General features: G+C 39.8%; 1 protein-coding gene across 6 annotated transcripts in view; it reads right to left on the bottom strand.

Annotated features, from left to right (window-relative positions):
* The window catches only part of ARNTL (aryl hydrocarbon receptor nuclear translocator like), a 47,476-nt gene extending 20,084 nt beyond the window's left edge, over positions 1-27,392 (bottom strand). Inside the window, exons 1-6 of one of the 6 annotated variants that reach the window (XM_032187677.1) lie at positions 27,290-27,392; positions 26,490-26,586; positions 12,014-12,111; positions 4,139-4,263; positions 3,287-3,458; positions 254-274 (exon numbers count right to left, since the gene is read on the bottom strand). In XM_032187677.1, the coding sequence (XP_032043568.1) occupies positions 254-274; positions 3,287-3,426 (161 nt within the window). In that variant the 5' untranslated portion in view covers positions 3,427-3,458; positions 4,139-4,263; positions 12,014-12,111; positions 26,490-26,586; positions 27,290-27,392. The remainder of the gene's footprint in view (positions 1-253; positions 275-3,286; positions 3,459-4,138; positions 4,264-12,013; positions 12,112-26,489; positions 26,587-27,289) is intronic. The other 5 variants (XM_032187679.1, XM_032187680.1, XM_032187683.1 and 2 more) reach the window with 5 other exon arrangements.
* Positions 27,393-27,997: the final 605 nt, after the last annotated feature.

The following is a 27,997-nucleotide window of genomic DNA, read 5'->3' as shown; positions in this document are numbered from 1 at the left end:
AAGTCTTCACAGCAGTATCTGGAAATAAAATGGAGAATGCCTAAGTCTACAGGACTGTTAGACAAAAGAATTAGGAAAATAATGTTTTGATACAGATAAATCTGTACAACTGTGCTTTAAGCTTGTGCTCTTAAGCCTGCCTTAGTCTGGTTTAATTTTTACCTGAAAATCTTAGGTAAAGTGGAGGGAAGGCAAGGAGAAGCATCAAGCATCTTTTTCAAGTGAAACCAATTACTGAAATATTTATACTTACTCAAAAGGAAAGCCATCAAGTCTGAAAAGAAAGAGAAATTAAATACACCATATATAGGAAATAATAATGTCTTTCATTTTCTACTGAAATGCTCAAGCTAACTTATATTCTATTTGAAATGAAAAAGCACGATGAAAACAAAGACAGTAGTAGTGACTGTAGTAGTGACTGTATTTTAAGGAGACAAGTTTGTTCAAATTAATCTGTTTTCTCAGAGAATAATTCTGCTTCTTAAGAAAAGCTAACGTAGTCCATTGTGCTTAATGTGAAAAATTAGTAAAGCAACTAACTTAAATTATGTCTATTATGCAAATCATTGAGATACTGTTTCATAACCAAAACCAAAAGATATGTGCTTTATGCACGATGTCCTTGCAGTTAGATAAATGGAGTTTCGGAGGACTCCAAGGTTGGGAATAAAAATACCGATATGTATCCCAAGTTTCTCAGATTTTAATTCTGCCCAACAAAACAGATGAACATTTTGTTTTGGTCAGTACCAAAGTCCTAATTCTGAACTTTACACAAACTTTATTGTATGAAAAATAAAACGAATTTCTACATGCAAGTTAACTGCTGGCATCACTTCAAGACTGCAGAGTCTTCTGAAATCCACTGAGCTTTAACATGAGAGGCTACATTCTATAAAAGCCTTATGAAAAATCTTCTCATACTAGCCATTGATATAGCACTTACTCCCATTCAATACTGGACATTGGTATTCTTTAAAATAAACATGTTATTTTTTCATGTATTATTCACTGAACTTCTTAATTAGTCATCTTTGTGATTAGTTTTTAAAGAAGTTTGAATAATGCTTAAGGTTTTATTCATCTCTCAACATTTGAGTTACTGATTTTGTCAATGGCTCTGAGCACTTCTGATGCTCACAAAGAAATAGCATGTGGGTCTAGAATAGGACTTAGAAACAAGGCATCAGTTATCCACTCATGATGCCACTTTTAGCTACAGGATGCAAAATCCTTTTTAGTCTTGTAGAAACACAGAAAATAAAACATAAAAGAGGTATTTCCACCAGGTAGAGGGTAATTTACAGAAGTGTCAGGATAATTTAATTTCTTATAAAATATTATTTCAATGTTTAACACTACTGCCAAGAAAAGAAACTGTTTATAGACCTGTGCATGAAGTCTTGGATTCCAGCAAGTGACTAGAACACTCTGTAGTGGAAAACAGCTAACCTTTGCTGAAGTGACAGCAATAGGTTGGGCAGGAATTTCCCTAGAGGAATAGCAGCAGAAAGAACTGAAAAGAAGTTGCTAGAAAGCTGAAAGAACAGCTGACCAACAAGCTTTTTTGTACTTGAGAGGTGGATGAAGAACCACACTAAGACAGTCAGGTTCTTCCTTACGCCCATCATTCTCTGGCAAGTGAAGCATAAAACTGGACACACACCATTTATAAATCATTAACAGGCAGCAAAAGCTGAACAGTGATTTCTGAACAATACACATAGAAAGGGAATTCTACCTTACGTTCTACTTAAAAATAGGAATATTTACTACCACTTCCTTTGCAACACGACATGAACTGCAGTACGATGACAGCTGTTGTAAACTGATTTTACTTAGGACTCGAGGAAACGGTATTTCATGTATTTAATAAAAGGCACACACAACCTAAAGGGCAGAATTATAACTTACAAGAGCAAGCTGTCTTTTGGAAAAGAAGACTTGAGCAATGCTTCCTACCCAGAAGAATAAAGATGGAGAAATTCTTTCTAGAGAAGAGGAAGTTGGTATGATTGAGGTTGTTCACTGAATTTTGTAGTAGTCAATTCAACTAAAGGGAATCACGTACTCTTCAGGAAGGTTAAATGCATATTACAGAAGAGATGTATGCAGTATGTTTGTGGTCTCTAAACAGTAATTAAAGTTTTGCACATAAATTCTCCTAAAAGGAACTCTATGCACAGAGCATCTAATTCTTAATTGTCTTCCACAGCATGGATCAAAAATTCTACCCCTCCCTGTAGAAGGAATTGCCAAGTATCAGAAGGCCCACAATGAAAAATGTGTGTCAAGAAAAAAAAAAAAAAAAAAAAGTCCTCCATAGAAGGACTCCCTAAGTGTGTTAATAATGGATATAACCCATTCACAAGTTACACTGCAGCTAGAATCTGTAACGTTACAATACATACGAAAGTTGCACAGTGACTTGGAGTAAGGATGTTGGTCTTGGTGTACCTACCATGGAAGACATTACACAGTTGGAAATTTGGCAGACATCACTACAACCTTCACTATTCTAAAGCACAAGTGGTATGATTTCTTTGTGTTTCAAATACCTGCCCTAAGACAGAAGGTATTGCTTGGATGATGCGTCTAAACAAGAATAAGAGAAGCAGCTTTCTTGAAACGAAACCATATTCTACCACTGATTCAGGAGAAAACATTTTTTTATTTTTCCAGGAATAACAGTTTGCAATCAGAGACCAACATAAGATTAAATCAGTTGATTAAGGAAAAGGCTGATCTACTGCATCAAACCAGAGACTACCCAGATTCATATTCAACTGGGAAACCAAAATAGCTTCATCAAGCAAAGACTGGCAGCACACTGATAGGAAGCAACAAACAGGCAAAAAATAGGTGAAGAGAAGGAACTATTCCTAGTTTTGCTTCTGCTTCTTAATTATTAGCATCCTTCCTGTTAGTGAGACTTTCTATTTGCTACATGAATGATCTACATCATCAACCTTCATGTTGTCCACTTCGTCAGTATTAATTTTTTTCCCCTCATTTAAGCCAAGGTTTCTTTCTTCAGCCATACCTCATTTGATAGCCCTCAATTTTAGCTGCACTAATGTGAAGGCATTATTTTTATTACTAAGTAATGAACATTCCTCTTAGCCCATAATAGCTTTTTTCTTCTTTACAGCCTTTACAACAGGTTGTCAGGAAAAGGTTATTAAAAAAAAAAGTCATAAATATCTCTATTGTCACCCCCCCACTGTATTGTTCTGTTGCAACCTCTTTTCAGAAGGGTTAAATCAAGAGAAATCCAACTTACTGATAATCAGTAGAGCTTCCCTTCCTTTTCCTATTACAATCCACTCCTGAAGTGCTAAGGGAACTGGAGATCAAGTCAGCAGGGTCCGGTGACATAAAATCACTAATGGTAGAAGAAATGTCCATCCTTTGGTCTGCCATTGGATTGTCTAATGTTATCAAAAAGATAAATGCTGCCACATAATAGAACCAGAAACATATGTATTTTTAATACACAGAACAAATCTCAAGTTTAGTATAAGCTTAAAAATTAGCTTAGAATAGCAAAAATTACAATCCCATTATTTGCTTTTGTCATAAAACAGACATAGGCTATTTCTGTTTTTTAATCTACTTGTATATTACATACAAGCCATGACCATTCTCAAAACACATTATTTTACAGAATTGTCAAAATGACTTAACTAAACCAGGCTTACTCATATCTTAACTGGAGGCCAACTGCTGCTACCTAACATAAGCAAAGTCTAAGTTCTGTCTGTCTTTTGCTTAGTGGGAACACTGATTTTACCATGTCTCTCTTTCATTTGAAGATGGTATTCTCAAAGTTCATAAGGTTTGACAGTTCTACCTCCCTTGGATTTTATGGAACAGAATTCAAAAGATTTCCATAGAAAATAAACAAATTAAATGAATAACTCCATCAAAGCAGAATCCATAAATGAAAAAAACTAATAATCCAGTGATGGTCTAAGATGACTAGTTAAAGGTACAAAAGAATTCAATTAGCTTTTTTCCTCTAAGAGATACACATTTTAATCCTCTAGACTGCAAATCTAATACTGTTGGAAGAAACACTGTAAAGCTTATCCATTACTAAATGCCATCAATTGTAAAACAATAGAGATTTTACCTGAAAGCTTGTCTTGGAAGCCTAGATCCACCTGAGGGAAGAAGATGATGCTCAGCCTGAAGCAGTTGACCACCTCAAAATATTTTCATGCCTCATAGTCTGTTTAGTCAAGTACTTTCAAAAACCTGAATGGGAAGAAAAGCAGCAAGCATTGTTTTAGACACTGTTGACAACAGCAAATGTTTTAAATGAGAAAAAAAAAATCTTAGCAACACAACGGTTGAACTTTAATTTCCTTATAATATATAGAAGCTCCATCTATCATCAAAAGGGTTAAATGTTGGGATGTGCAGACCAAGTACTGCAAGAGAAGGAACCTCCTCAGCATCACTTGCCTTTGGGCTCTCTTTATCACTCTTTGGTTCCTGCAGCTAACCACATAAAACCCCTCCATTCACAATGAGCAGATTTGAACATATTTGATGTCACATGCTGGCAGAACGAGGCAAACTGTTGTTGCAGTACACAGAAAAACCTCCTGGTTGCCTTACTTTTAAGGTGGCCATAGCAATAAGATTGGGCTGGGCTTTCTATTTTATTTTTCCTTACAACAGCACTTGCCATTTTCAAAGAAAAGAATGGTTAAACTTATTGTTATATTCTGCATGTTTCAAGTTTTATTTAAAATTCACACCCCATACTGGAAACTCAAGTCATAACTGTGTCTCCTAACTACACTGTATACCTAGTGGATGGCATGCAGATTAATGTTCTTCCTTCCATAGAAACTTATTTTTCAGCAAAACTTCTATGTGAGACTTGAAAACCATCTCAGGACTGCCTCTTGCAAGATCTTTAAAAGTCTTCTGGATATGCTCTTTTCTGGTTAACGTATCTGTGATCATTGTGTCTGCCTTTCCAAGCTGTGATGCCAGCAGAACTTCCCAAGCACACAGATCAGCAAGCTCCCACGACACTTTCAGAAGTTCTCAAGTCTAAAATGCTAGTATTCTGTCCACGTGGCCATATTATAACCAAATCTACTGAATCCCACATACAGATATGCTAAGAGTTAGAAGATAAAGAAACCCCGCAAAATCCAAAGTCAATAGTATAATTTTCTTCAGCTCTGCCAGAATAGCAAATTCAGAACTTATTTCAGTAAGTTTAACATATTGGACTCACTGGTCCTATTACAGTAATGACAGTCAGGATCAAGGTGCTTAAATCCAAGGTCAGGCGAGTCATCGCCTTAATACCACCAATGTGTGAACACAGAATCATTGCTGCTCTACAAGCAGACCTTCCAAACTGCTTTTGAGGGCTCACCATGCACCTCACCAGACAGCTTCTCTGTGGTCCTTTCTCAAAAATGAAAAAGAGTCAGGTGTTTATGAGTATGTGGACATCCTGGTCCTGGCAAGTTGGGAGCATCGGAAAGCCATGGACAAAAGCTAAAGCAACACAAATGTTAATCAAATTGTGTGTTGCCATCGACTCCATAGCCACAATTGACTTTACAAGAAAGCCTTTTTTGCACACTAATACAGCTACTTGTAGACCAGGCCTTACTTTCACCTATCTGTCCTTTCCTAGTTGTCTACTTTATCTCTGCTACTCAAGCAGCCCAACAAAGTACAAACTTGATTATGTTACTGTGGTTTATGAGATTACTGCAGATTAATTTACAACCCTCCAGTTAAGCCACAGTCACTGCCCATTTCTCTGCTCTTGATTCAGATGCAAAAACATTATCTTTGACCTCAGCTGATGTGCAGAAGTTAGTTACAGCTATACTTCATATAGCCTGTGGCTAAGGGGAACAAATAAAGTGATAAAAGTACTATGACACCAAACTACCTCTTATGCTGTCCAATTACTGTACATCCATGATTCAGTCTCGGAACCTAATCTAAAACCCTGAGCACTGTGTAATGCACCTACTAGAAACTTCTGACCACCTTCATATGCAAGCATACTTGTTGAACTCACATTTTACCGCATAATGTAATTTCATTGATCACTTAGGAAGACCTCAGACCTCAGGGTGGGATGTGCTGGAATTAAGAATAGTGGAAAAATAGATTTAACACAGTCCTTTCCTTATACAAAATGCCTGTGACACCCAGAGTTTCAGATTCAAAATGAGAACACTGCACAAGTCGTTGGTGTGCTGTAATGCAAACAAACTTTGCTTTGTTCTTCACCTCAAAACATAAATTTCAAAGCAGTTTTAAAAAAAAAAAAAAAAAAAAAAGAAGTATCCATTCAACTCTGCTGCTCTTTTAAATCGTCTAAACAATTGCCTATATTTGACAGTTTCAAAGCAGCTACTTAAAGTGTCTTGACCATTTAAGCAGTGCAAAACTACATGAAAAGAAATTGAGAATTCTGCTTTTTAAAGTCAGCCCTTTTCCTGCCATTTCCCAAATGCTCATCCCCGTTCTAACAACCACAGTCCTACATTTCAGCAATATGGGAATTAAGAATCATGCATGTCTCCTGAAATGAGGTTTAAAGTTAAAAAGTGTCAACGCAATGATCAGAGCAAAAATTGGTATGCCCTGCTGTAATAAACAGTGAACAGTTCAGATAAATATGCTATTGCAAGGGTTTCTTAACATTCTCAAAAAGGGAATATTTTAGTAGCTTTTCAGTCTCAAGCTGCTAGTTGTTCAATGGCTCAAAAAATCCCCTATGAAAAGCAACACAGTAATTACCCATACATACAAACAAAGCCCAAATCTTCCATTTACAAACCTTACCCTCTTGCCAAAGTACTCCAAGGACCTACTTGAAAATATGCCATGTAGGCCACTTCCTGATTAAATTCCCCCAAAGATGAGAATCAAATGATATTTTGTCATTGAATTGCATGACAACGTCTCTTTGCAGCCTATTTTGGACTGCTTCCTTCAGGGTTCCCTTCCCTTGCATCCAATCTCATTCTCTAAACCCCTATAACAAGGCTGATGAGTCAATAGAAACAAATCTTCCTCTTCATCCCTTTAAAAAGAAAAAAAAAGTTAGCTGTCACATGACTAGCTTAATGATGCAGGAAAGCTGATCACGAGTACATAAACACCTCTGAGCAAATCCAGGTCAGAACTGAAGTAGGTCAACCAAGTCTGCCAAGCATCCACTCAGGAGTCAAGACCTCTTTATGCAAGCACCACCAGTTTCAATTACTCCCAGGGAAGAGTCAGCTATTTCCAGCATAAAATACAGACTTATTTTAAAAGAAATATAATTCATAACTTTATGAATCAGAAGTGTGTCATTTCTTAAAGCATTTTTTTTTCAATGATTGAGGAAAACTGTGGTGTGGTTTCCTTAGGAAATAATTAAAAATACGCTCATCATCCCTGTGCATAATGACTCGAACCAAAAACAAATAGCTACAGAAAGGATTTTTTTTTCTTCCCTTCACTGCAAACTCCACCTCAGAAGTAACTGTCACAGCATGAACGAGTAAGAAATAGAACAGGATCATTTACCTCCGCTATCTGTATTTCTCCAAGACGTGCTGTGGGTGTACGTGTACTCCACATGTGCACACACTGACTAACCATGGAAGATTTCTGCTCAGCAGCACAAGGACTGCAAGTGCCCCGTGATGCAAGATGCATACAGGCACACAGGGGCATGGCTACTGCAAGTGACAAGCAGTTCCTACATCTAACAATCTTTATTAGGAAATGGTGTGAATCAAAAGAAGGTCTTTGAACTAAACCAGTGGTATTTTCCTTTTCCTTCAGTAGCTAAGGAGCAGCAGCAAGAATACCTCATATTTGTCCAACATAGTGATGCTGTTTTGTTTTAGTGACACGTTTGTGTTCCTTGAACTCCCTAATGTTATTTGCAGGAACATTCTGTACTCCCAGATGATAAAATGCCCCATGGCATTATCTTGTGTGCAGATATAGCTCGCAGCACTCTCTGGAGCAAAGAAGTGATTTTACTGTTTTGCTTGTTGAGGTCATCTTTTTTCCACTCACTCACTCAACACCATGTTTACCAACCTCTGGCAGCACACAAGCCACATCTGAATTTTGGTGCTCTTCCTTACCCAAGCTCTTTGCAAAGACCAGAAGCTCATGTTTCCACCCCATCCATAACCATGCTCGCAAAGCAGCAGTGATCAAGCAGCCTCCAGCACCTCTCACATTAGCAGCTGCCACTACCCAGCCCTGCACAAGATGGGCTGCTCATGCAGCCTTCAGCTGCTCAAGTGACTTACTGTTCAAACAGATGCTCCCTGTCTTCTCCAAGGAAAAAGCAGCAGGCTGGAGGGAGGCATCCCATGAAATTAAACCAGCTACAAAATGAATCATTCTGACCTAAGGAAAGAAGTCTGCACAGAAGAAAAAGTCTACAGGCAGAAACACCATCTTTCAGCTTTAGGAGGTGAATTGAAAGGCAGTTTAAACAGATCTCAATAGATCAATACAGTGTCCACATGCACTCCCAACCAAATCCAGGTTTGTTCATCGCTAGTATCTATGAGAAAAGACAGTCACACCATCGCATCACCGCAGGAGTTTTCTAGACTGACATAGTGGTAACAGAGCCATAGGACAATATTCTGAATTTATCTTTATAGAAGCACGTGGACTTTCAGCTCAAGAGAGGCCTCAGATCCCTATCTCTCCTTGTTTAAAAGGGGAAGAACTTAAAGCTTTTACTTCCAGCTATTTTGTCAAAAGACTTCTCTGTTGTTCCAAAACCTAGAAGTTGTAACTAAAATAATTTTCTCTTATGCTGGAAGTTTAGAACTGGACCCAGGGCCACAGCTGCGTCTCACCAGTACTGAGTAAGGTGGAAGGATCACTACCCTCAGCCTGCTGCTAACAGAGCCCAGGAGGGCTGTCTTTCTAACAGAGCCCAGGAGTCTAGTAGCCTTTTTCATAACTTTCCATGACTGCTGGCTTAACTGGGTGTCCCCCAGCACCTCCAAGATCTTTTCTGGCAAGCTGTGTTCTAGCCGACCAGCCCTTAGTCTGCACCAATGCACGGGGTTTTTCCTCTCCAGGTACAGGACTTGGCATCTCCCTTTGCTGAACTTCATGAAGTTCACGTCAACCCGTTTCTCCAGCCTGCCAAGTTCCCTGTGATTGGCAGCACTCCCATGGGGCTTATCAGTCACTCCTTCCTTTTTTGTACTGTCTGCACCTGTAGGTATGAAGCTTCAGAGAGCATGGGAAAAAAAGGAAAACAAAACGGTTCACCAAAGAGAACCAAATATATATATTAAAAAAAAAAAATAAATCTAGTTCTTGTTCTTCTCTAAGTGAAACAGACAAGTGCCTGCTTTTAGGCTGATGAAGTCCCAGTGGAAAGCCTTTCTGTTGGAAATCACGGAATCACAGAATTGAAGGGGTTGGAAGGGACCTTGAGAGATCATCGGGTCCAAACCCCCGGCAAAGCAGGTTCCATAGAGCAGGCTGCTCAGGGAGACATCCAGACAGGCCTTGAATATCTCCAGAGAAGGAGACTCCACAACCTCCCTGGGCAGCCTGTCCCAGTTATCACCAAAAGTTTCATCTAGTGTAAGCCTTCAGATGCCTTGTTACAACAGGTCCTGCTCACCAAAACATCCAGTGTGACTTCACTGGACACGGGCACAGCTACAAAAAGCAGTTATTCGGAGAACAGCTGCTTGCAGGAAAATGGCTGAGCTTGATATCAAGCATTTTGATTTTTTTTTTTAAAGCAACAACAAAAAAAAAATTACTTTAAGACAATACCATAGACATTTTGTTCAGCACAGCACCCCAAAATTCCTGTAGTGTAAGTTACAGAATAAAATAGCTATATTTTATCTTTAAAAACAGGGCCTACCAGTGTTAAATGCTGATAAAATAAACTCACAAAAATCTGTATTAAGATGTAGTATTTAATCTTAATTTATTCCAGTCCTTCAGAAGACTTCGTGCCTGTGTGAGAAGCAACACAGTATTGTATTTTCAACATTACAGGGGGGGAAAATGAAAAAAAAATACTAAAATGAATAGACAACAGAAGCTTTAAGTCCTCTGGGCTAGATATCTATTTATTTAACGTCCAAATTTATTACTCTGCTAGTAGTGATACACCCATACACAGTTAAAATATAAAAATATAAAAATCGATCCCCTCAATTACCCAAATATAAACTTTGCTGAATTGTCAGTGTTACCATGCTAGATACTCACTCCAGTGAATGTAATCCTCATTTTTAACAACCCTAAGCCACCCAAGGGATTTTGAGTGGCTGAAAGACAGCCAGAAATCCATCCTACCCAGTAGGTTAATCAATTATCCAGAATAAACATGGTTTAAGTAACAACCTCATCAAAGCTGTTGGTGACCTCTGTAGTAGTTAATGTACTTCCAGTGTGTTTTGATTGGAATCCTTGGGGGGGGGGGGGGGGGAGGGGAACTAAACGCACCAAACAATCTCAGCTGAGGAGGCAGTGGCTCTGTGAAGTCTACCAAATTGTACACATTGCTTCTGAACTGTCAACAAAATGTCTTATCTTGTGCTGCAGTGTGCAGTCAACTTCAAAGAAGAAATTAAAAAAATATCTTCCTTAGGAGGACTGCACACAACCAGGACTGACATTTCCAGAGCAGGAGAAGCATATAAGAAAAGTAGGTAAGCTACTTAACTCACTCCTTATGTTCCCACAACTTAAAAATCAGCGCATTGTTAATGCACAACTGCCAATGCCTACTTTGCACTTGCACTCCATAAGATGCAGCCTTCTGTTTCCAGATTTCACCTTACTCCTACAGATGAGAACCGGCCTATTGCAGAGATGCTTCAGGTGCAAGTTTTAAGGATATCTGCACCCTCCAGTTATCCAAACTGAATAAGCTAAGTTTCACATAGTTAAATACAAGTCTAATTTAGAGTTTAATAATGTCACAAAGCCTGATTGCTCATTTTAACTATTTTGATGACCATGATATGCTCTGGGTGAGCTCAAGATTTCCTTGCTGTGGCTCAGTGAAGCTCCTGTATCCTCACATTTTGGCAAGTATTCTGCCTGCAGTTCATCATCATCAAAGTTGTCTTTGAATGGCAATAAAACAAAAGCCTCACACAAAGTTCTATGAAATGTGTTTTCTAAAGTGTCTCCATATGAAGCATCAGTATTCTAAAAACACTTTCTCATTTACTTAAAGGGCAGAAACTGTATGTATATCAAACACCTAATACTGACACCCAGTCTGATCTGTGGTACAGCACACCACAAAACCCATTCTAGGATTTCTTCCTCAAGCTTTGGTGTGTGCTTTAATATACCTTGCAATAGGATGCCTTGATTTAAAGACTCAAGTGAGAACAAACTTCTGCTCAATCCACTACTCTTTTTTTCCACTGGCAAAGCACTATTTTAGTACTGTTAGCTACCCCAGCTTGCAATCTCAGAATCTGTCTGTGTGCTTTCATCAGGTTTTTATTTTCTTGTCCCCTCCTCATAGTGAAGAACTGTAGGCAAAAAAACTTGACAATACATTCAAGCTCTGTTGCGTCTAATACTACCTATGTAATATCTCCTCACCTGACTCTACGTTTTTGCATTCAGGGATGTTAGCTATTTGTCAGTTTAACAGGCTGAGCTTCACACTGCTTCTAGTCCCTCAGGTACGTTAAGTAAGGTGACAAACCTAGTTTCCTGGATCTTCCTTTTTTTCAGATTACCTGTTCCAAACACCGTCAGACATACTGCATACAGTTGATTCTGTTTTCCAGTCACATTATTACTACAACAAACCCAAACACATTTGGCATGCATGAGACCTTTCATTCAGAGACCTATTGCCAAGCAAATCGTAACTAATAGAAAACAGGTCGAAAACAGAGTTTGTATCTTCAGAGAACAGAGTACAGAAACAAAAGGGCAAAAATATCACTAAAAGGAGTGTAGGCATGGGTTATATTTATACCTTACACTTTCATTTCCAGGTTTTCACAGTCCCTCTGGTCCTGTTAAATTCCATCTCTGGCTGGAAGAAGCAGTCCCTGCTATCAGCACTCTGCCAGCCTGACAAAGAAAAGTTGACAGGCTGTCAGTTTACCTTTGCTCCCAAAGAATGCCTTGGGAAAAGCAAAATATTTTCTGCCTGCCTGGAACCAAGCTAAGGGTATTCCCCACCCAACTGTTTCCTCCAGCATGCGTATCTCTGTGAGGTTTATTTTTCCCCCACTGGTTTATCAAAAGTTCTTTTTAACTTAACTTTAGGCAAAATGAGCCGTCAAACACATATGCACCAGACCCATATGAATACCAGTAGTTCTTCCTTCTGACTACTTCAGTACTATATTAAAGGCTCAGCTTCATTTTTATTCTCCCACTATTTTTTGGGCAGAAAGACATCACAGCTTTTTTTGTTAAGTATATGAGTAGGTAGTCTCCAAAGGAAAAAAAAAAAAAAATCTGCAGGAGAACATACAAGACAGCTTACCAAGCATTAAGTTAACAAGGTTTGTGTGTGGAAATAGAGAAATTTACAACTTATAATTATTTACAAACTCCAAGTTTTAAGAAAACAACCCTCCCCATGCACACACACACTCATGCAAGTAGCCCCAGCTACTTGCTACTTGTCCATGTATCTTGATTCCCTTTATGTGGAGCTTATCATTTATATTAGTGTTTAACAATTTTATTTCCTGTACTCATGCAATTTACCACTAAAATCCATACCCAGATAGTAAAAACTGAGACACTGCAACAATTCAGCACCTGAATGTAACACACAAGCATCAAGAAAAGATACACAGACCATTTTCAGACTTATTCAATGTTTCAAAAACAGCCTCTCCCATTTAAGAAATGGGATTTTCGGAATGAGTGATCTGTCTCTAACGCTTAGAAAGGCAGCACTTCAAAGTTATGACAGCTCATACTGAGGCATTATCTGATATTCTGCTCTTCAGAGAGATTCACAAAAAGTAGTGGCAAAGTGCAACACCAGTGAACACTGAGAAGTGGGGCAAGTTCCCAGCACTTCCCTAGGGTCTGCACTGATACTGATGCAGAGCATTACAAGGAGAATTGCTGTGCCTGAAGACAAGCCAACCAGTTGCCCAGCCAACAGTAGTACTGCCACAGGATAGTGCAAGCACAACTTCAGGACTCCTCCTTTAGGCCCTATACTTCCACAGGATTCAACTGACTATGAAACCAAAATGACTATTAAGAGAAGTCCTTTAACAGGACATAAAAAATAAAGTTAGATGTGTCATCATGTCAAATACTGAATGCAATAGGTGATACACTCTTGGCTTCTTCTACCTCTCTACACCAGCTTTTTACATTCCCTTCTCTCTTACTGGGATAAACTGGAACTTCTGTGCAATGGGACGCATCTCCATAGTGAGCCCCAGGTACCCCACAATGCGCATTTCACTAAAGCCAACACCCAGAAAAGTCTGGCTTCTCAGGCTTCATAAATCACAGTATTCAATGAAAGACTCAGAGGAGCAAAACAAGTGATGATTTAGGGAAAAACCAAGCAGAATATTTCTTGTCTTACACAATGATGTCCAGAATGGTACGTACCTCATCCAAACCTGCATGGCTTTGGAAAGTTGTATTTGTTTAGCTCAGGATAAGCATCACATACCAAAAACTTCACAGCAGCTTTACAGAATAGTTGCTGTAACATCTTACTGCCACAGGAGTGGCTTTGCTCCCTTTTTGTTCTCTTTCCTGTCTCCCTTCCCCCAGATTTCCCTCCAGTGCTCTAGCACAGACTGCACAGTCCCCAGAGCCTGTCTGCATAATGTGTCCAATCAATCTGCTCATCTGGCTGAGTAACAACTTGACAGAAAGCAGTCTTCTGTGAGGTTAGCAAGCTGGACCATCCTACGGAAAGGTCAGATGATACCCAGAAGTACCACAAAGAAGGGGGTGAGGCATGCCAGGAGACAGGAAGGAGCAGAACAGTCCCTTTCAACAGCAGTGAATTAAAATATCCCTGTTACATCCTTCAACTGCTCTTGCAGCTTACTCACAGCAGGATTTGTTTTCACATGCAAATCCCCACATGGTTTAAGTAAGGCAAGGTGTGCTGATCTCTTCTACTAATCCACACCTGCACTGTAACATTTTCTCTACTTCAGGAGCTTGTTCTATTGTGAATGACAACTTATGAATATATAGGCTTGCTAGAGGAGGCTTCCTATCCACTCCGTTCACTGCTTCAGTGTGAGCATGAATTTTATTTTTCTGTGAAAGGCATAAAGCAATAGGAAAGCCCTTGACAGAAAATGCTGATGAACCACGTTCCTTTTTTTGTGTCTATACATTAATGCTGATGTTGAGAAGAAGCAAGTTTCCAAAGCAGTGACATTCACTTGCCAGAGATACATCTAAGACTTGAAATTTTCCAGGCAGGATTGTAAGACTATAGTTTCTATTTGAAATAAATAGTCAAGTTTGAATGTGTCCTTTTATATTACATGCAGAACTGAAAAAGCATGTTAAAATTGCTGTTATATTTAGAACAAAGTCTCTCACCACCAAACCAAGACAGCCCTAAATAAAGACAGAGTAACAATCAGAACACCAGGAAATCAGAATTCACTTAATAGGGCCCTTAAACTATACAGACATCTTGACTGTTTAAAAAAAAAAAAAATAAAAATAAGGCAAGTGGGGAAGAACAGTATGTCATGCACATTAAAAAAAATAAAATCAAAAAAATCAAAAATCCTGCCAACAACAAGCATGGGTAGAAGAGAAAGAAAACTCATTCAGAAAACAAAACAAAATACAAAAGCACTCTTAGTAAAAACTGAAGATTGTTGGTTTGTTTGCTTGTGTTTTGCTTGCTGTTGCTTGGGTCAAACACCTATCCATCCAATGCAGGGAGCAGCAGCTCCTTCCTCCCAGATGAAGAGGAGATACAAGACAGAGAAAGCAGACATCCAACTGACAGTTGCAAGCAGAAGCTTTTCCAGTCCATTGTTGTATTCCAGAATAACACTCCACAGCCCAATCCCACAGGACCTTGAAAGGATCACCAGACAGTTCACATTCCTCCACAGAAAGTTTAAGTTGGGTTAGATGATCCTATTCCACAAGCAGATCTGTACCAAATATTAATAATGGTACAGATTGGTTACCACTTACAAATGCTCATAATTATTTACAATTCCTAAACAGTACAGAGGACAACTTGGATACCATCCAACAAATCCAATTTATTAGAAAATGGAAAACTTTCCAGCTTCACTCAGTAGAACAAGATAGGCAATGATTTCTATATAAGGAACAATCAATCAATTAAGCTAGTACTCTTCAGCTTAGAAAATAGGCAAGACCAACGTCTACAAAATGATCAAGTCAGAGGGACAAACACAGCTTGGTTGAAAGGTTAAAAACAACACAGCCCTTCACACATGAGGTGGAAGACTATGGAAACTCCCAGGCAAATAACCTGAAGGCTAAATGTTCACCTGGCTGCCAAAGAGAGGTGAGACCAGCTCACAGACAGGCACAGTGCTGAGGGATCCCAAGCCTGGCTCAGGAAGTCTGAAGGTAACTGGGGGCCTACACTTGTCCTAATCCTCCTCTTTGCTGGGCCACTCGCAGGCACTGCTTGAGGTAGGACTTTACAGTAATCAAGTCTGGGTTACAGCATGCAACTCTTACCTTCTTCTCGTTACTAGTGAAGATATATTATTACTGTTATCTCAAATTTCTAAGTATTCAAGGAAAACTTCTACTTTCAAGGATGACGTAACATGCTTTCATAAATATCCACAGCGAAAATGTAAATTATTCTCACAACATTCCCCAAAAACTGTTTGAGGTAATCTCAGGTTTACATCAGCTAACCTGCAGTCAGCAGCAGAACATCACTTAACGCCAGGTGGAAGATTTAAATTCAGCACTTGGTAAACAGAATTTAGCAAGGCAAAGGTAAAAGCTTACTTTATCAGAAATAATACTCTAATATAGGAAACAAGATTTATACGTTGGGTGTTTGCTTTCATAAGTGGAATTTAAAACCCAGTTCAGACAACTAAATTTGGATACAGTGCCTAAAAGGAATAGTATGTAAAATACCACATAAAAGGCATTAGGCACAAACTACCCAAACCAAACATGCAGGACAGCTGTCCCATTCTTCACCAGCCTAAGCACTTGAGTTACTACACAGCTCTCCACTCTATGGAAGTCTAGCCTACAGTATTAAATGAAATTTAAAATCATTGACTACAGCTCACAATTCTCTTTTAAAGAGGCCAAAGGAGCCAGCAAGATAGGGAAACTGTTACTGATAACACAAGGGGTGGGGAGGGAGGGGGGAGACAAAAAGGCTTAGAATAGAAAAGAATCCCATCTTTCAGGGGATCATATATTAATCACTATAAACAAGTATTTCTTTTTTCAGGGTCCTATTTTCCTGCAATGTTCATTTCAGCACTTGATCTAGAGTTTTGTGCATTAGCTTGCCTACACTTACTAGAGAAATACATACTTTTTTGCACGTATTTTTCCTCAGTAGCTAATCTGGTGCTCCACTGAAGTGTTTTTAAGGATATCTGCTAAAGCCCATTCAGGTATCTTCAAAGGGTTCTGTCAAAGAAAGGTTTGCCTTGTTTTCTAGTACTGCTGAACAAAAACCTCTAAGATGCTCCACTTTACCCATGCTTTTCCGAATACCAGTATGAATATCCCAGTAATATTTTTAGCCTTCTAACTTTTAAGTTGTTTTGTAGAACGGTTACAAGAGTCGTTGCAGATGTTCCCCTTCTCTGCTGCAAGTCTTCCTAGCCCTCCCTTCATTCACAGTCTGGTTAAAGCTGTGTCCCCCTCAGCTTCCTTCTGCTCAAGAACAAAGCAACTCAGAGAAAAGCATAAAATTTTTATCCTAATACTGATACAAGATTTGGTTAGGTTTATTCCCCTTTATGATCATGTATTCTGATCTCCCCTGCTATAGGCAGCAAACAACCTCATTTGCTGCTTTATACAACAAACTGATAAGCTGTAATTCAGGCCAAAGTTTATTTTAGAAAGATATTGCAGATCAACTGATAGGTTGCAAGAATCTATTACCCTCCTCCCATCTTTTCTGTTTCAAAGCTTAGTTCCTCTTGTTCAAAACTGTCAGCCTTTCTAGTCTGTATTTGAGTAGGTTAGCCATCAGCTACTGAGCCTCATTTCACTTTCTGCTGCCCGGTACCTCTGTCACGTCATCAGCTAAAGGATGAATTCAATTAATTGCTTTTTCTTCCCATAACTAAACTGTCATGTTTCTTTGATCTCCCACTGTAAGGTTGTATTTGCAAAACACAGTTTCTCTCTTGAATCCTTTTCAGTTTTCTATAAACTTTCTGAAGTACAGGAAAGTTTTAAAGTTAGGACAAATTTAATATCAGGATTAATTAATAAAGAGATTAAGCTACCTTAGTCCAGCTTGATATCCTTCTTTACTAACTCAAAAATGTATTTGTCCAGCTCTCTGTAACATGGCACTGGGAACAGCCAGTCAATAGAATCCTCCCAGTCACTTCAAACAAAATAAGCTTTCCGAGACTGTTGTCATCTCTTTAGTTTAATATATAGACACATGACCGTTTGACAACTAGTTAGAAATGGCACACGTATTTCTTAAGTAAGATCTTATCAAGCAACACAGGCTATTGGAGTGATAATTAAACAGACCAACCTGCTCCACTCGGCTCTCCCAAAAGTACCTTCCACCATTATGTGATTAATAAGGATCCTGAATAGAGTAACATCAAGGACAAACACAGGTGGAAATTGCCAGAAACCACACTACTGACTAATCCCTGCTTAGATCAGAGAGTAATCACATGAATCAGTTAACTAGTTTATTTAATACATGGACTTTTAACAGTACAAACCTCTCTTTGTGGGATTCATGTGACAACTTGCATATTTTTTATTAGATGAGAAGTTGCAAATCTAAATGTTTACACCTCTGTTATTGACAGTGTGATTGCAAGAGGTGTTAATCCCCTTCATCTTTCAGCTGTGTTCTCCCATGTAGCACTGTCACTTACCCAACCTCACACTGAACTCTTCAGAGATGCAAAATAGAGTCAAACTATCCCTGCCAACAACAGCAAAATCTAGAACTTTGCATACATCACAGCGTGGAGATTCGGGGAATCAAACCAGCATTCTACAAAGGAGAGAGAGAGACAATGAGCTCAGCAGTACAGGGCTATGTAACTTACTATGGTAAACCAACAAGAGAACACATGGGTTAATTTCTATAGGGACATTCAAACAAGAATAAGCCCAGAAGGCCTCCAATATAATAGAAGTATTAAAGAGTCTGAAAAGTGGTATTCGTTTTGTTTGTGAACTGCTGCTTTGCGTAAGTTTACTCTTTTTATAGAAGACTTTTTTTTTTTTTAAATCAACACTTGTGTTAAAGCAAATCAGTCTCTATTACATCGTAGCACAGTCATGAATGAGCTCGTATAAACGCTATTTAATATTGAGGTACATTTGGTTTAAATATTGTTCTGCATTAGAATGACACATAAAAACATCAAAATAATCCTACTGAGATAGCTGATGTTTATAAACTAAAAAGCAGGAATGTGGAAACTATAAAGATAAACTGAAATGAAGCAGAAAACACAGGAAGCCAGCAGAAATTGACCACACCTTTTAAGGGTGGAAGACAATGATTAGATCAGATGTGGAAATTATTCCGATGAGTACATTATTGGAAAGACGTGTGGAAAATACGGAATGATTTAATAGAAACTTTCATGTTATTGCCAAAGAAAAAAAAGACTCATCCAAATTACATCACTGGGAGGAGTTAAAGAAGATATGCTCTGTTGTATTTGAAGGTGGAAAACTATGGTACTTTGCTACAATAACCAATTGAAATGAAAACCAAAGTTAAAGAAGAAACATTAGGGATAAATGCAGTTAAGTAGAAACCTCTTAGTCCATCAAGGTTCTTTCAGGTGTTGAAGGACCAGGAAAGCTCCCTCTTCTGCTTCCTGCACTTCTCCAAAACCCATTTGCCAGCAGCTCCTACAGACACCCATGAGAACTTGCACCAGTGTTATTTTCTGCCAACACATCATTATTACAAAACGTCACCACAAAACATACATTAAAAAAAGCAAACAAAGCACTTCAGCATTTACAGAGCTGAGAGAAAAGAGCAAGAAGAAACCATACACAGGCACCTTCCATATATACGCGTATGTTTAAATAAAAATCAGAGACCAGTTAAGAGACCAGTTACCAGGCTTTCGGAAGATACCAAAGAAAAGTCACCAGAAAAATGGTTTACACTCACAAATAACAGAAAATGAGACACCAATGGGCACTTTTCCCTTGCTTTCTTATTGAACAGAGGATTGTTTTGGTCCTGCTTCTTTCTGGTATAGTCAACTATTTGGTCCTTACTGGTGTTCATATATACTGCAAAAATAAATAGTCATTAATTAATTTTAAGTAGCAGGTACAGATTCTCCCACAGCCTACTGACTTAAAGTTTTTCTTATTTTCCATTAAGTACAAAAAAATAGCTTTTTTTTTTTTTTTTTTTAAAAAAAAAAAAGCATACATCAGAACCCTACAGAAAACAGATTTTCATGTCATTGAACAAAATGACAGTTCTCCTAAAGGGCTATTTCATAATTACATCATGGACAATCTCTCTCTAAATGGAAGCCCGGGTAGGTTTTAGAGAGCGTTGCTTTCAGGAAACAGAGCATGCACACAAACTTACAGCACAATGAGATCTTTGCCAAGACAGAGAATCATTCCTAAACAGCAACCCAATGTTTTTTTTGTAAATGCAGACAGCTCCCCATCCCCAAAAGGAGCAGAGATGTATGCAATTAGCTTACTGAAGTCCAAACCACCTATCATACTGGTGGAAAAGAAGATCATCTTCTTTTTAGTCTTCTTCCTATATTTCATTTCCTCCAGGTTTCCTGGCAAGCCTAACTGGAGACATGGCTGGGTCTCTGCCATTTTTAAATAAATTATCAGTTTGACAACATATGAGTACTCAGCACTGTTACAGTCAAGCAATCATAGTAAATGAGCTCCTGGGAGATATGCGTATCTGAAACACTTCTGTATTTGCATCTAGAAACCCTGAAGCACAAGAACCAGTAAGGGGAAAGCGAAGACAGTCAGAGGTCTAGCTGAGTTATTATTTTTCACTACAAAAATAATTTAAAAAAATGGCTGAATAAATAGTGGAAAGCTCCACTGTCTAGCTCCAGAGATAAAAGTACGAAGTTGTTTATTTTTTACTGGCTCCTAGCTATCAGTATCAGAACCAGATTTTATTTTTTTTAATGTATTCCACTTCATGGAATAAATTAACCAACAGAGCTTAATGCAATAATATTCTGCTGGAGATCCCCTTCTTCCACAACCACATCGCACTGTAACATACTTAAAACAGCACTCTGCACACTCGCTGCCTCGACCACATCTCCTCCAGGTCTACTTATTTTGTGAGCTGTGCTGTTTCTTGACCTACAAAACCACAAATGTTTCTGAAGTCACTAGGTGTATGGTATCAGTGAACTGAGTAAACTCCTCACCCCAAGACTGATTTGAGATATCTTTGAGCCAAATCACATTCCCCCACTCAGTATGCTTGCTGGGCACCTAAAGCAGAGATGTTTCTGGCTATGGGTTTTCACTTTTTGTCCCATCCTAGTACTTGAGCACAGCCCTAGTGATACCGCCCTGAATAGCGACAATTCCCACACTGGTCCTTCAAAGATTCCCAGAAGTCCTTTGGTAGACTTGAATTCCGGGGGGGAACATATATATATAAGGGACGCAGATGGAAAGCTTGCATTCTGGCTACAGCCACATACAGCTGCTAAATTCTGCTCTGAGCTGGTAAGGTGATAACCTCTACCAGGAACAGGAATGCTGAACATCAGTTCCTACTTCATTCATCATTTGGAATCTCTTACATGCCCCAGATTGCTTTTGATGGATTTTATGTCCAGAAATAACTTCCTAAAAGATTCTAACTTGCAGTACAATTAATCAGAAGAAGCTGATGAAGCTGTTTTACATGTTGAGCATGTCAACTAAATCAAGACTTCCGCCTGAGCAACGTGACTTTACCCATGTAAATCAGAGCAGGCCAAGCGCTGGTAGATTGCAACAGCCAACTATTGTAAAGGTCTCCTCTACTTTTTTCTCACCTTGTGATGCTGGATGAAGTCAAAAGTGTTAGAGCAAAATAAATAAAGAGCTACTTCAAGTAGGGAAGTAAAGCAGGCATTTGCCATAGAAGCGTCTCGGAGTAAAGTCAGATAAATTAGGATGGGAATTAATTTGGCATTATTTATTGAATGAAGTAAGTAATTAAGAACCCTTTATTAATAGTGAGGATATCTATATCAGACTGAAGTAGATTTTTAGATGTTGTAATAGTGAAATACTCATCTTTCTTCAGACTGTTCGATGGCCAGACAAGCTGACCAAGCTGCACATCCCAGATGGGAAAAATAAATAAATAAATGTACACAAGCCCCAGGATTTCCACTCCAGATGAAATTGAAATTTCCAGCATAAACTCAGACCAGCCTGAATTCATCTCTCCTACTTCTCTCCTCCTGTTACAAACAGGAATATTCTGTTGCTGGCCTTATATTTCTAATATACAATAACTTTCAGAATTTGCACCCAAACTACCAGGCAAGCATTATACAACAGTGCCTTCTGAACAGATTATTCTTTAAATGGCTATTAGAAGAGCAGTTCCAGCACGTCAAATGGTTTTATGGGAGAAGTACCTCTAGAAAATCACTGAACTCACTTGACAAGTTTCTATAAACAAACTGCAATATTCAGTGGCTAGTTTGGTCATTGCTTCAAAATAATGTTTTCAAGTAATAGAAACAGAAGAAATTTTAAAATTAGGAGAAACAACACTATTTGTAATAAAAGTCTTCCAATCTAATGTGCTACTCCTACACACACACACGTCTCCTCATATGTGATTTTTCACTAAAAATGGTACTGTGAGAATGAAGTGTTGTAATACAACTCATTTAAAATTTCCTAATTTTGCGTATCACTAGAAATTACATACTGTTCAAAAACTATTAATTGAAATAAGAGTTCTGCAATTGCAAATTTTTGACAGCATCTAACATCACAGAACTTAGTTTTTAAAATTTAAGGTGATGGAGACTGTTCAAAACTTACAAAGTCATAAGAACCTGGGTGTAGATTAAAACTACAGTATAACATACATTACTCTAGGTCAGCAGGTTCCCTACTGCTCCAAGGCTTTAAAAGAGTATTAAGGAAAAAAAAAATACTGTAGATAGCAGAGCCTTCTAAGGTCAAACTTAAGTAATTTTCTTAACTGAAGAACTATAAGTACAACTCAAAGATGTTCTTAAATATGTTGAGAGTACAGTGTTGATATTGACTTTAAAACAAAACAAAACTCACTGAATTCATTTCATCTATAACAAGCGAATTCATAAACCCAAATGCAAGGACTACATGAAATGGCTTGGCAACAAGACACATTAGGAAAGGCAACAGAAGAATAGAAAGGCTTCCTGTTTCTCAGTCGACGATTCTAAAACAGCAATGTGAAAAAAACAACAATGGCAAGTCAAGATCAGAAAACATTCTAACATAAACCTCAAAGACTAGCATCTGTTGGCTTTTTATTTTTTGCAATATACTTTGGACCCCCTGATTTTACTCCTGGAAGACAGTTAAACCATTCAAGCCTATGAGCAAGCTTAATAGGACTTTAAAAGGTTATACGAAAACTAATATATACCAATAGCCAAACTGCAACATAAAGCCTAGATCTCAGGAGGATTTAAAACAGTTCTCAGAGGTGCTTGAATAAAGGACAAAAATAAACGTAGAACTTGAGCCAAAGCCATTCTGCTTCACTCTCAAGACAACCACATTGCACAGATGCAACCTGAAGAATAAACATTTTTAATACATATTTTAATACTTTTTAATACATATTTTTTGCTTCAGATTGGAAGAGAAGTCCTGAATTTCCTAAGGCTCCATCAGAAGACTATATATAAGAAAAATCCATTCATAGCAATCCAAGAACAAACTAGTTCAAGGAAACAACAAAATAATCAGTTCTGAAGACAGAAAAAAAAAATCTTCAAAAGTCATTAAAATCAAAGTATGTTATGTTTATTTTCTCCCTTTTCTTTTCCTATGATGTAACTTTTCCTCTTCACTTCATCTTTTAATGTTCTGCAGTACAGCATTATTTAGCAATTTCTACCAAATTCCCTCTGATCTTGTTAGACAAACTTGATCTTAAGTTAGACAAACTTGAAAAGGCAAAGCCACCTAGATGGAAGTTTCTAAGCCAAAGAATGCTTTAGATCAAGAATAATACTTATTTCCGAGTTCTCTGATAGCTTTATTTCATTCTCCCCCAAAACCTATGTCAACCCTAAATGGGTAAAATTATCTGCAGAGTTTTCTGGGTACTCTTGAACTGGGACCACATGCAGTCTTAAAAATACATGGATTCCATGAACATATTTTCAGCTGGCACAAAAATTAGGCCAAACAGCTGCAACTGCATAAGCATATATGACTTACTATAAAATGCCTTCCTATTAAAGTGATTTGAGAGACATGATGGCAATACACACAGCTAAGGAACCACCAAGCATATCCTCCCTAATGTTACAGCAACTGCTCACTGGGAGATATATTTCCATCAGACACCCCAAGTCAGGACCGTTAAGAATTTAGCAATACGTTTGTTCATTCCTTTATACAAGGTGCCACTAAATCGCCTTGGATCTGTGGAAAATAACAGCCTACTAACATTTGTAACAAAATACTGTCAAAACAAACATGAAAACTACAGTCGTCTTCCTTGACTGCTTCCATTTATATGAATGGGCTGCTTTTTCAGTTCGTACAGAATATCGGCATCTCGCACCACATGAAATGTGGCATGTTATTTCACCACTCCAAATCCTGCCAGTGATATTTCTTGCTCTGTAAGTAGCCCACTGGCACCATTCCTGCAGAAGACCAACCTACAAAACCACAGCATGGCTTCAGCTCAGGGTCACAAGTTGTTCTGACACCAGCAGCCGGCCGAGAAGTGTGTCTGACATCAGAGGCATTGAATAACTGCTTCTCAAATGGCAGGAGGCTGAAAAGGTTACAAATTCTGCACGCCTTGGCTAAGAAATATCTTTTTGCAGCTGCAAGGGAGAAAAGATAATCTGAACATAAAGAAGAAATGTGAATCCTTGCAGGCACAGAACGGGTAGGGAATATGGACTGCGCACACATAGACAATATTATCAGCCAGTTCTTGAATTAAATTACACAAACATTACAGGAATTATAGTAACAACTAAAGTAAGTTAGAAACAATACTGAATGCAACAGAAACCATTGATCTTCTTTGGGACAAAGACCAAGATGTCAGACTATTTTTTTAGTTAATAAATATTCCAGACTATCAAAGCAAGAAAATGCTGTTTTGATCTGCATTCTTCTGCAGTACAGATTAGAAAAGAAATTACATTTCTCAACATCTGGTGAAAGATCAGGTTTCCAAGGAGATGAAGTCTGGGCCTTGGATAAGTAGCCTTACTGCAGTTTTCCAATGAATTGAGGTAAAAAACCAGGGCAACCGTGCACTCATGCTAGCGAGCTATCTTGCCTTGACATCCACCTCATTCAATATGAAATTTACTTAAACATACACCACAGGTAACGTACACCTCTTTTGAAAGAGCCACGAAATACCTTCTTTACTTCTTCAAGCACCTCTAGAACACAGACCCTAACATCTACAGTATGATCAGAGTTTTCAATAACTAACTGAAAAAGTCACTGCTGAGTTCACTCATCGTCATCTCACTTATTACATTTATCTAAACCAATTATTTTGGTCCCAAGCTTTCTAAGTATGACAACAGTCAAAGTGAGTTTCAAACCACATTTGAGATATTAAAAAGAGAACTCTTGAGTATTCTTTGCATTCTATAGACTTACTGAGAACAAGGAAGCTACGCAAGCTTAAAAATATGTATTTATTTTGGGCCTCTCTTTGCAATCATTTACATATGCTTTTACACATTTTCTGTTGAAGAAAATTAACTTTTCAGAGAACTTTAAACTTTCTAATACTTGGAGATATAGCTAGCTGCTTTTTACTGCATTTTCTGTCCTCTTTCCGAATAGTTTGTTGAAGTGCAAACATCAGTTTTGTCTATGGGCAAACTGATGATAAAAGTGAAAAGTGTACACTTTACAGAATCTAGGAGAAAAAAAAGGCACTATGGGATCCATCAAATTAAATTCACCTTGCTTGACCTAACAACTACGTAACCTTTCAGGTTTTCCTGTACCTCCTGTCAAAGCATTAGTGCACAGACAGTGCACTAAATTAGTGCTCTGTGTTGAAAACAAAAGATTGAAGTTGAGCATTAATACAATGCTTTTGCGTTCATCAGTACATAGAAAACCTACATGTTTCTATGTATTTCCAGTGTGGCTTGATAGCAATTTGCTTTTTAAAAACGTTCTTATTCATCTGCAGCACACAGGTGGCAGCTATCACACTAGGTCCCAGCTTTGTCATCATAGTCTTGGTTAGTGTTAAGGAACTGTGTGTAACTAAGCGCTGCCAACGAAATCCGATGAATGTTCATTTGTTCCTATTGCCGGTTTCCCCAAAGAATCTTTGAGAGCAGGTATTTGGAAGAAAAAATAACATCTCCAGTAAGGGCCCCCTATGAACACCACCTTCCTGATACATATACCCTTAGCAATGGCCCCCAAGCACAGCAGGTTTCCTGGAAGTTGATGGTGGCAGTGACTTGGCAGAGGGACTATTTTCATCTCTGGCTTTGCAGAATCTCAGCTACAGCTAAGGTAGTTTACAGACACTCCTGCGCCATCCTGAGGGGCCTTGTAGGGAAGCTCAAACCAAAGCAGTTATCCCCAGTTTCCAATGGTACTTCTGTCTCACCTAGGCAGTCTTCAGATGGAAATGGCAATGGAAATACACAGCATAAGAAGAGAACACGGGATGAAACAGTGTGTTAATCTCTAACCACAGTATTTTGTTGCTATTTTACAGTCTGTTTTCACACGTAGATATAAAATCATGAATGGTCATGAGAAGTACAAACCCACAAAGCCTAGAAGTAGTAAAGGTTTTCCCCTCAATACGTAAATACGGTTTAAAATATTTGGACGGAGGCCTACAGTTGCTAACGGCTCCAATAACTGTTTACATCTGATTATTCCTAGAGCACACGAAATGTGCATTCTTTTGGGGGCAGAGTTTAACTTGATCCTTCTGTCAGACCACGTACTGAGACATTCAGTTAGTACTAACAGTTACACAAACAAACAGCCTTCCTTTTCCCCCTACAAACCTGGCCACAGCCTGTGTGTTATCAGTTGCTCCCACATCAGAAGCCCTTTGGATGAAAGGGGACCGGACAGTCCAGGGCAGGTCCTTTATCTAACCCACTGAAAAGAAATTAAAATGACATTTCATTCTGAACGTTCAAAGGCCAAGGTTTTGGAAAAATTTCTACTTAGACTCAAGTTTATAAAGAGATTAAAAATAATTTTAAAAGATGATGGTTATCTGCAGCTGACCCCTTCTACCTCCAACACCATGCAAACACTTAAAAATCACTGCGAGCCTATTTGCTTCAGAAGGAAGTACACACACCCACTTGTTTCCTCGCTGTTATTTTTGAGAACTAAACCTTTCCAGAGCTGTCACAACCGAGGCACTGGAGTAACAGAAACTTCGGCCATTAAGAAGACAAATGTATTCTCCGGGAAATTAAACAAAGAAACAAACCAGATCAAAAAAAAAAAAAAAAAGGCACGCAAAATCCTGATCCTGGGAAGCCACCGTCGCGTTCCTCCCGCCCACCGGGGATGCCCCCGGGGCCGGGAACCGCCAGCGGCCGCGCCTCGCTCCCCCCCCGCCACCTCCGGCTCCGGCTCTGGCCCCGGCCCCCCGGCCGCAGCCCCCGCGCCCAGCCGACCCCGCTGGCCAGGGGGCGGGGCGGGGCGGGGGCAGCGGGCGGCTGCCCGGACGGCCTCCGCTCGCCCTCCGGGGGGCGCCGTCTCCTGGGCCGGGGGACCTCCCGCCGCCGCCGCCGCCGCCCGCCCGCACGCCCGCCCGCACGCCCGCCCGCACGCCCGCCGGGCTCACCGCCGGCCCCGCGCCCCGCCTGGGCCGGGGGTGCCGCCGTCGGTCGGCGAGGCGAGGCGAGGCGCTCGGCGCAGCGGCCCCGTCCGTGACCTACTTTCCGCCTGGCTCGCCACCCAGCGGCGCACCACTAACCTACTTTCCAGCCAATGGCACCCTCCGCCGGCCCCGCACCGGACGCGCCCGTCCGCCAACGGGCGAGCGGCTCCCCGGCGGTCCCGTCCAATCGGCTAACTGCCGGGCCCTCCCGGAGCGCCAGCCAATCGGCGAGGCGCCTGTGCGCGCTGGTTCCGCCCCTCCCGGGGCGGAGGTGCGAGGGCCCGGATGAGGCGGCGTGGCCGGTGGTGCCGTTGGCCGCGGGGACCCGGAGGGGCGGCGGGAGTGGCTCGCGCTCGTCCCCGGCGCCGCCATTTTCTCCCCTCCTCTCCCCTGCTTTGCCGTCCTGCGCTGTGCGCGGCAGGCGGACAAGGTCGGCGAAATACCGAGCGCCTCCGGGCAGCCTGAATTCAGAGAGTCTGTGAAGCAGGGCCGGCACGCGCAGGGGCGTGCTGCAGGAACATGACCACAGCGTGGCTGGTTTCAAGCGCCAGCACGGTCCCGGTGAGGTTGTACCATCGCTACAGCTCGTTACCGGTGCCACACTGTGACTGAGGCTTCCTGTCCTGTGCTGCCGCGTTACAGGTGTAAACATGTCAAGAAAAGGTGTGTAGA

The sequence above is a fragment of the Aythya fuligula genome, chromosome 5, assembly GCF_009819795.1.
Source record: "Aythya fuligula isolate bAytFul2 chromosome 5, bAytFul2.pri, whole genome shotgun sequence".
NCBI lineage: Eukaryota > Metazoa > Chordata > Aves > Anseriformes > Anatidae > Aythya > Aythya fuligula.
The sequence above is the reverse complement of the archived record's forward strand: the minus strand, read 5'-3'. Positions and strand labels throughout refer to the sequence as shown.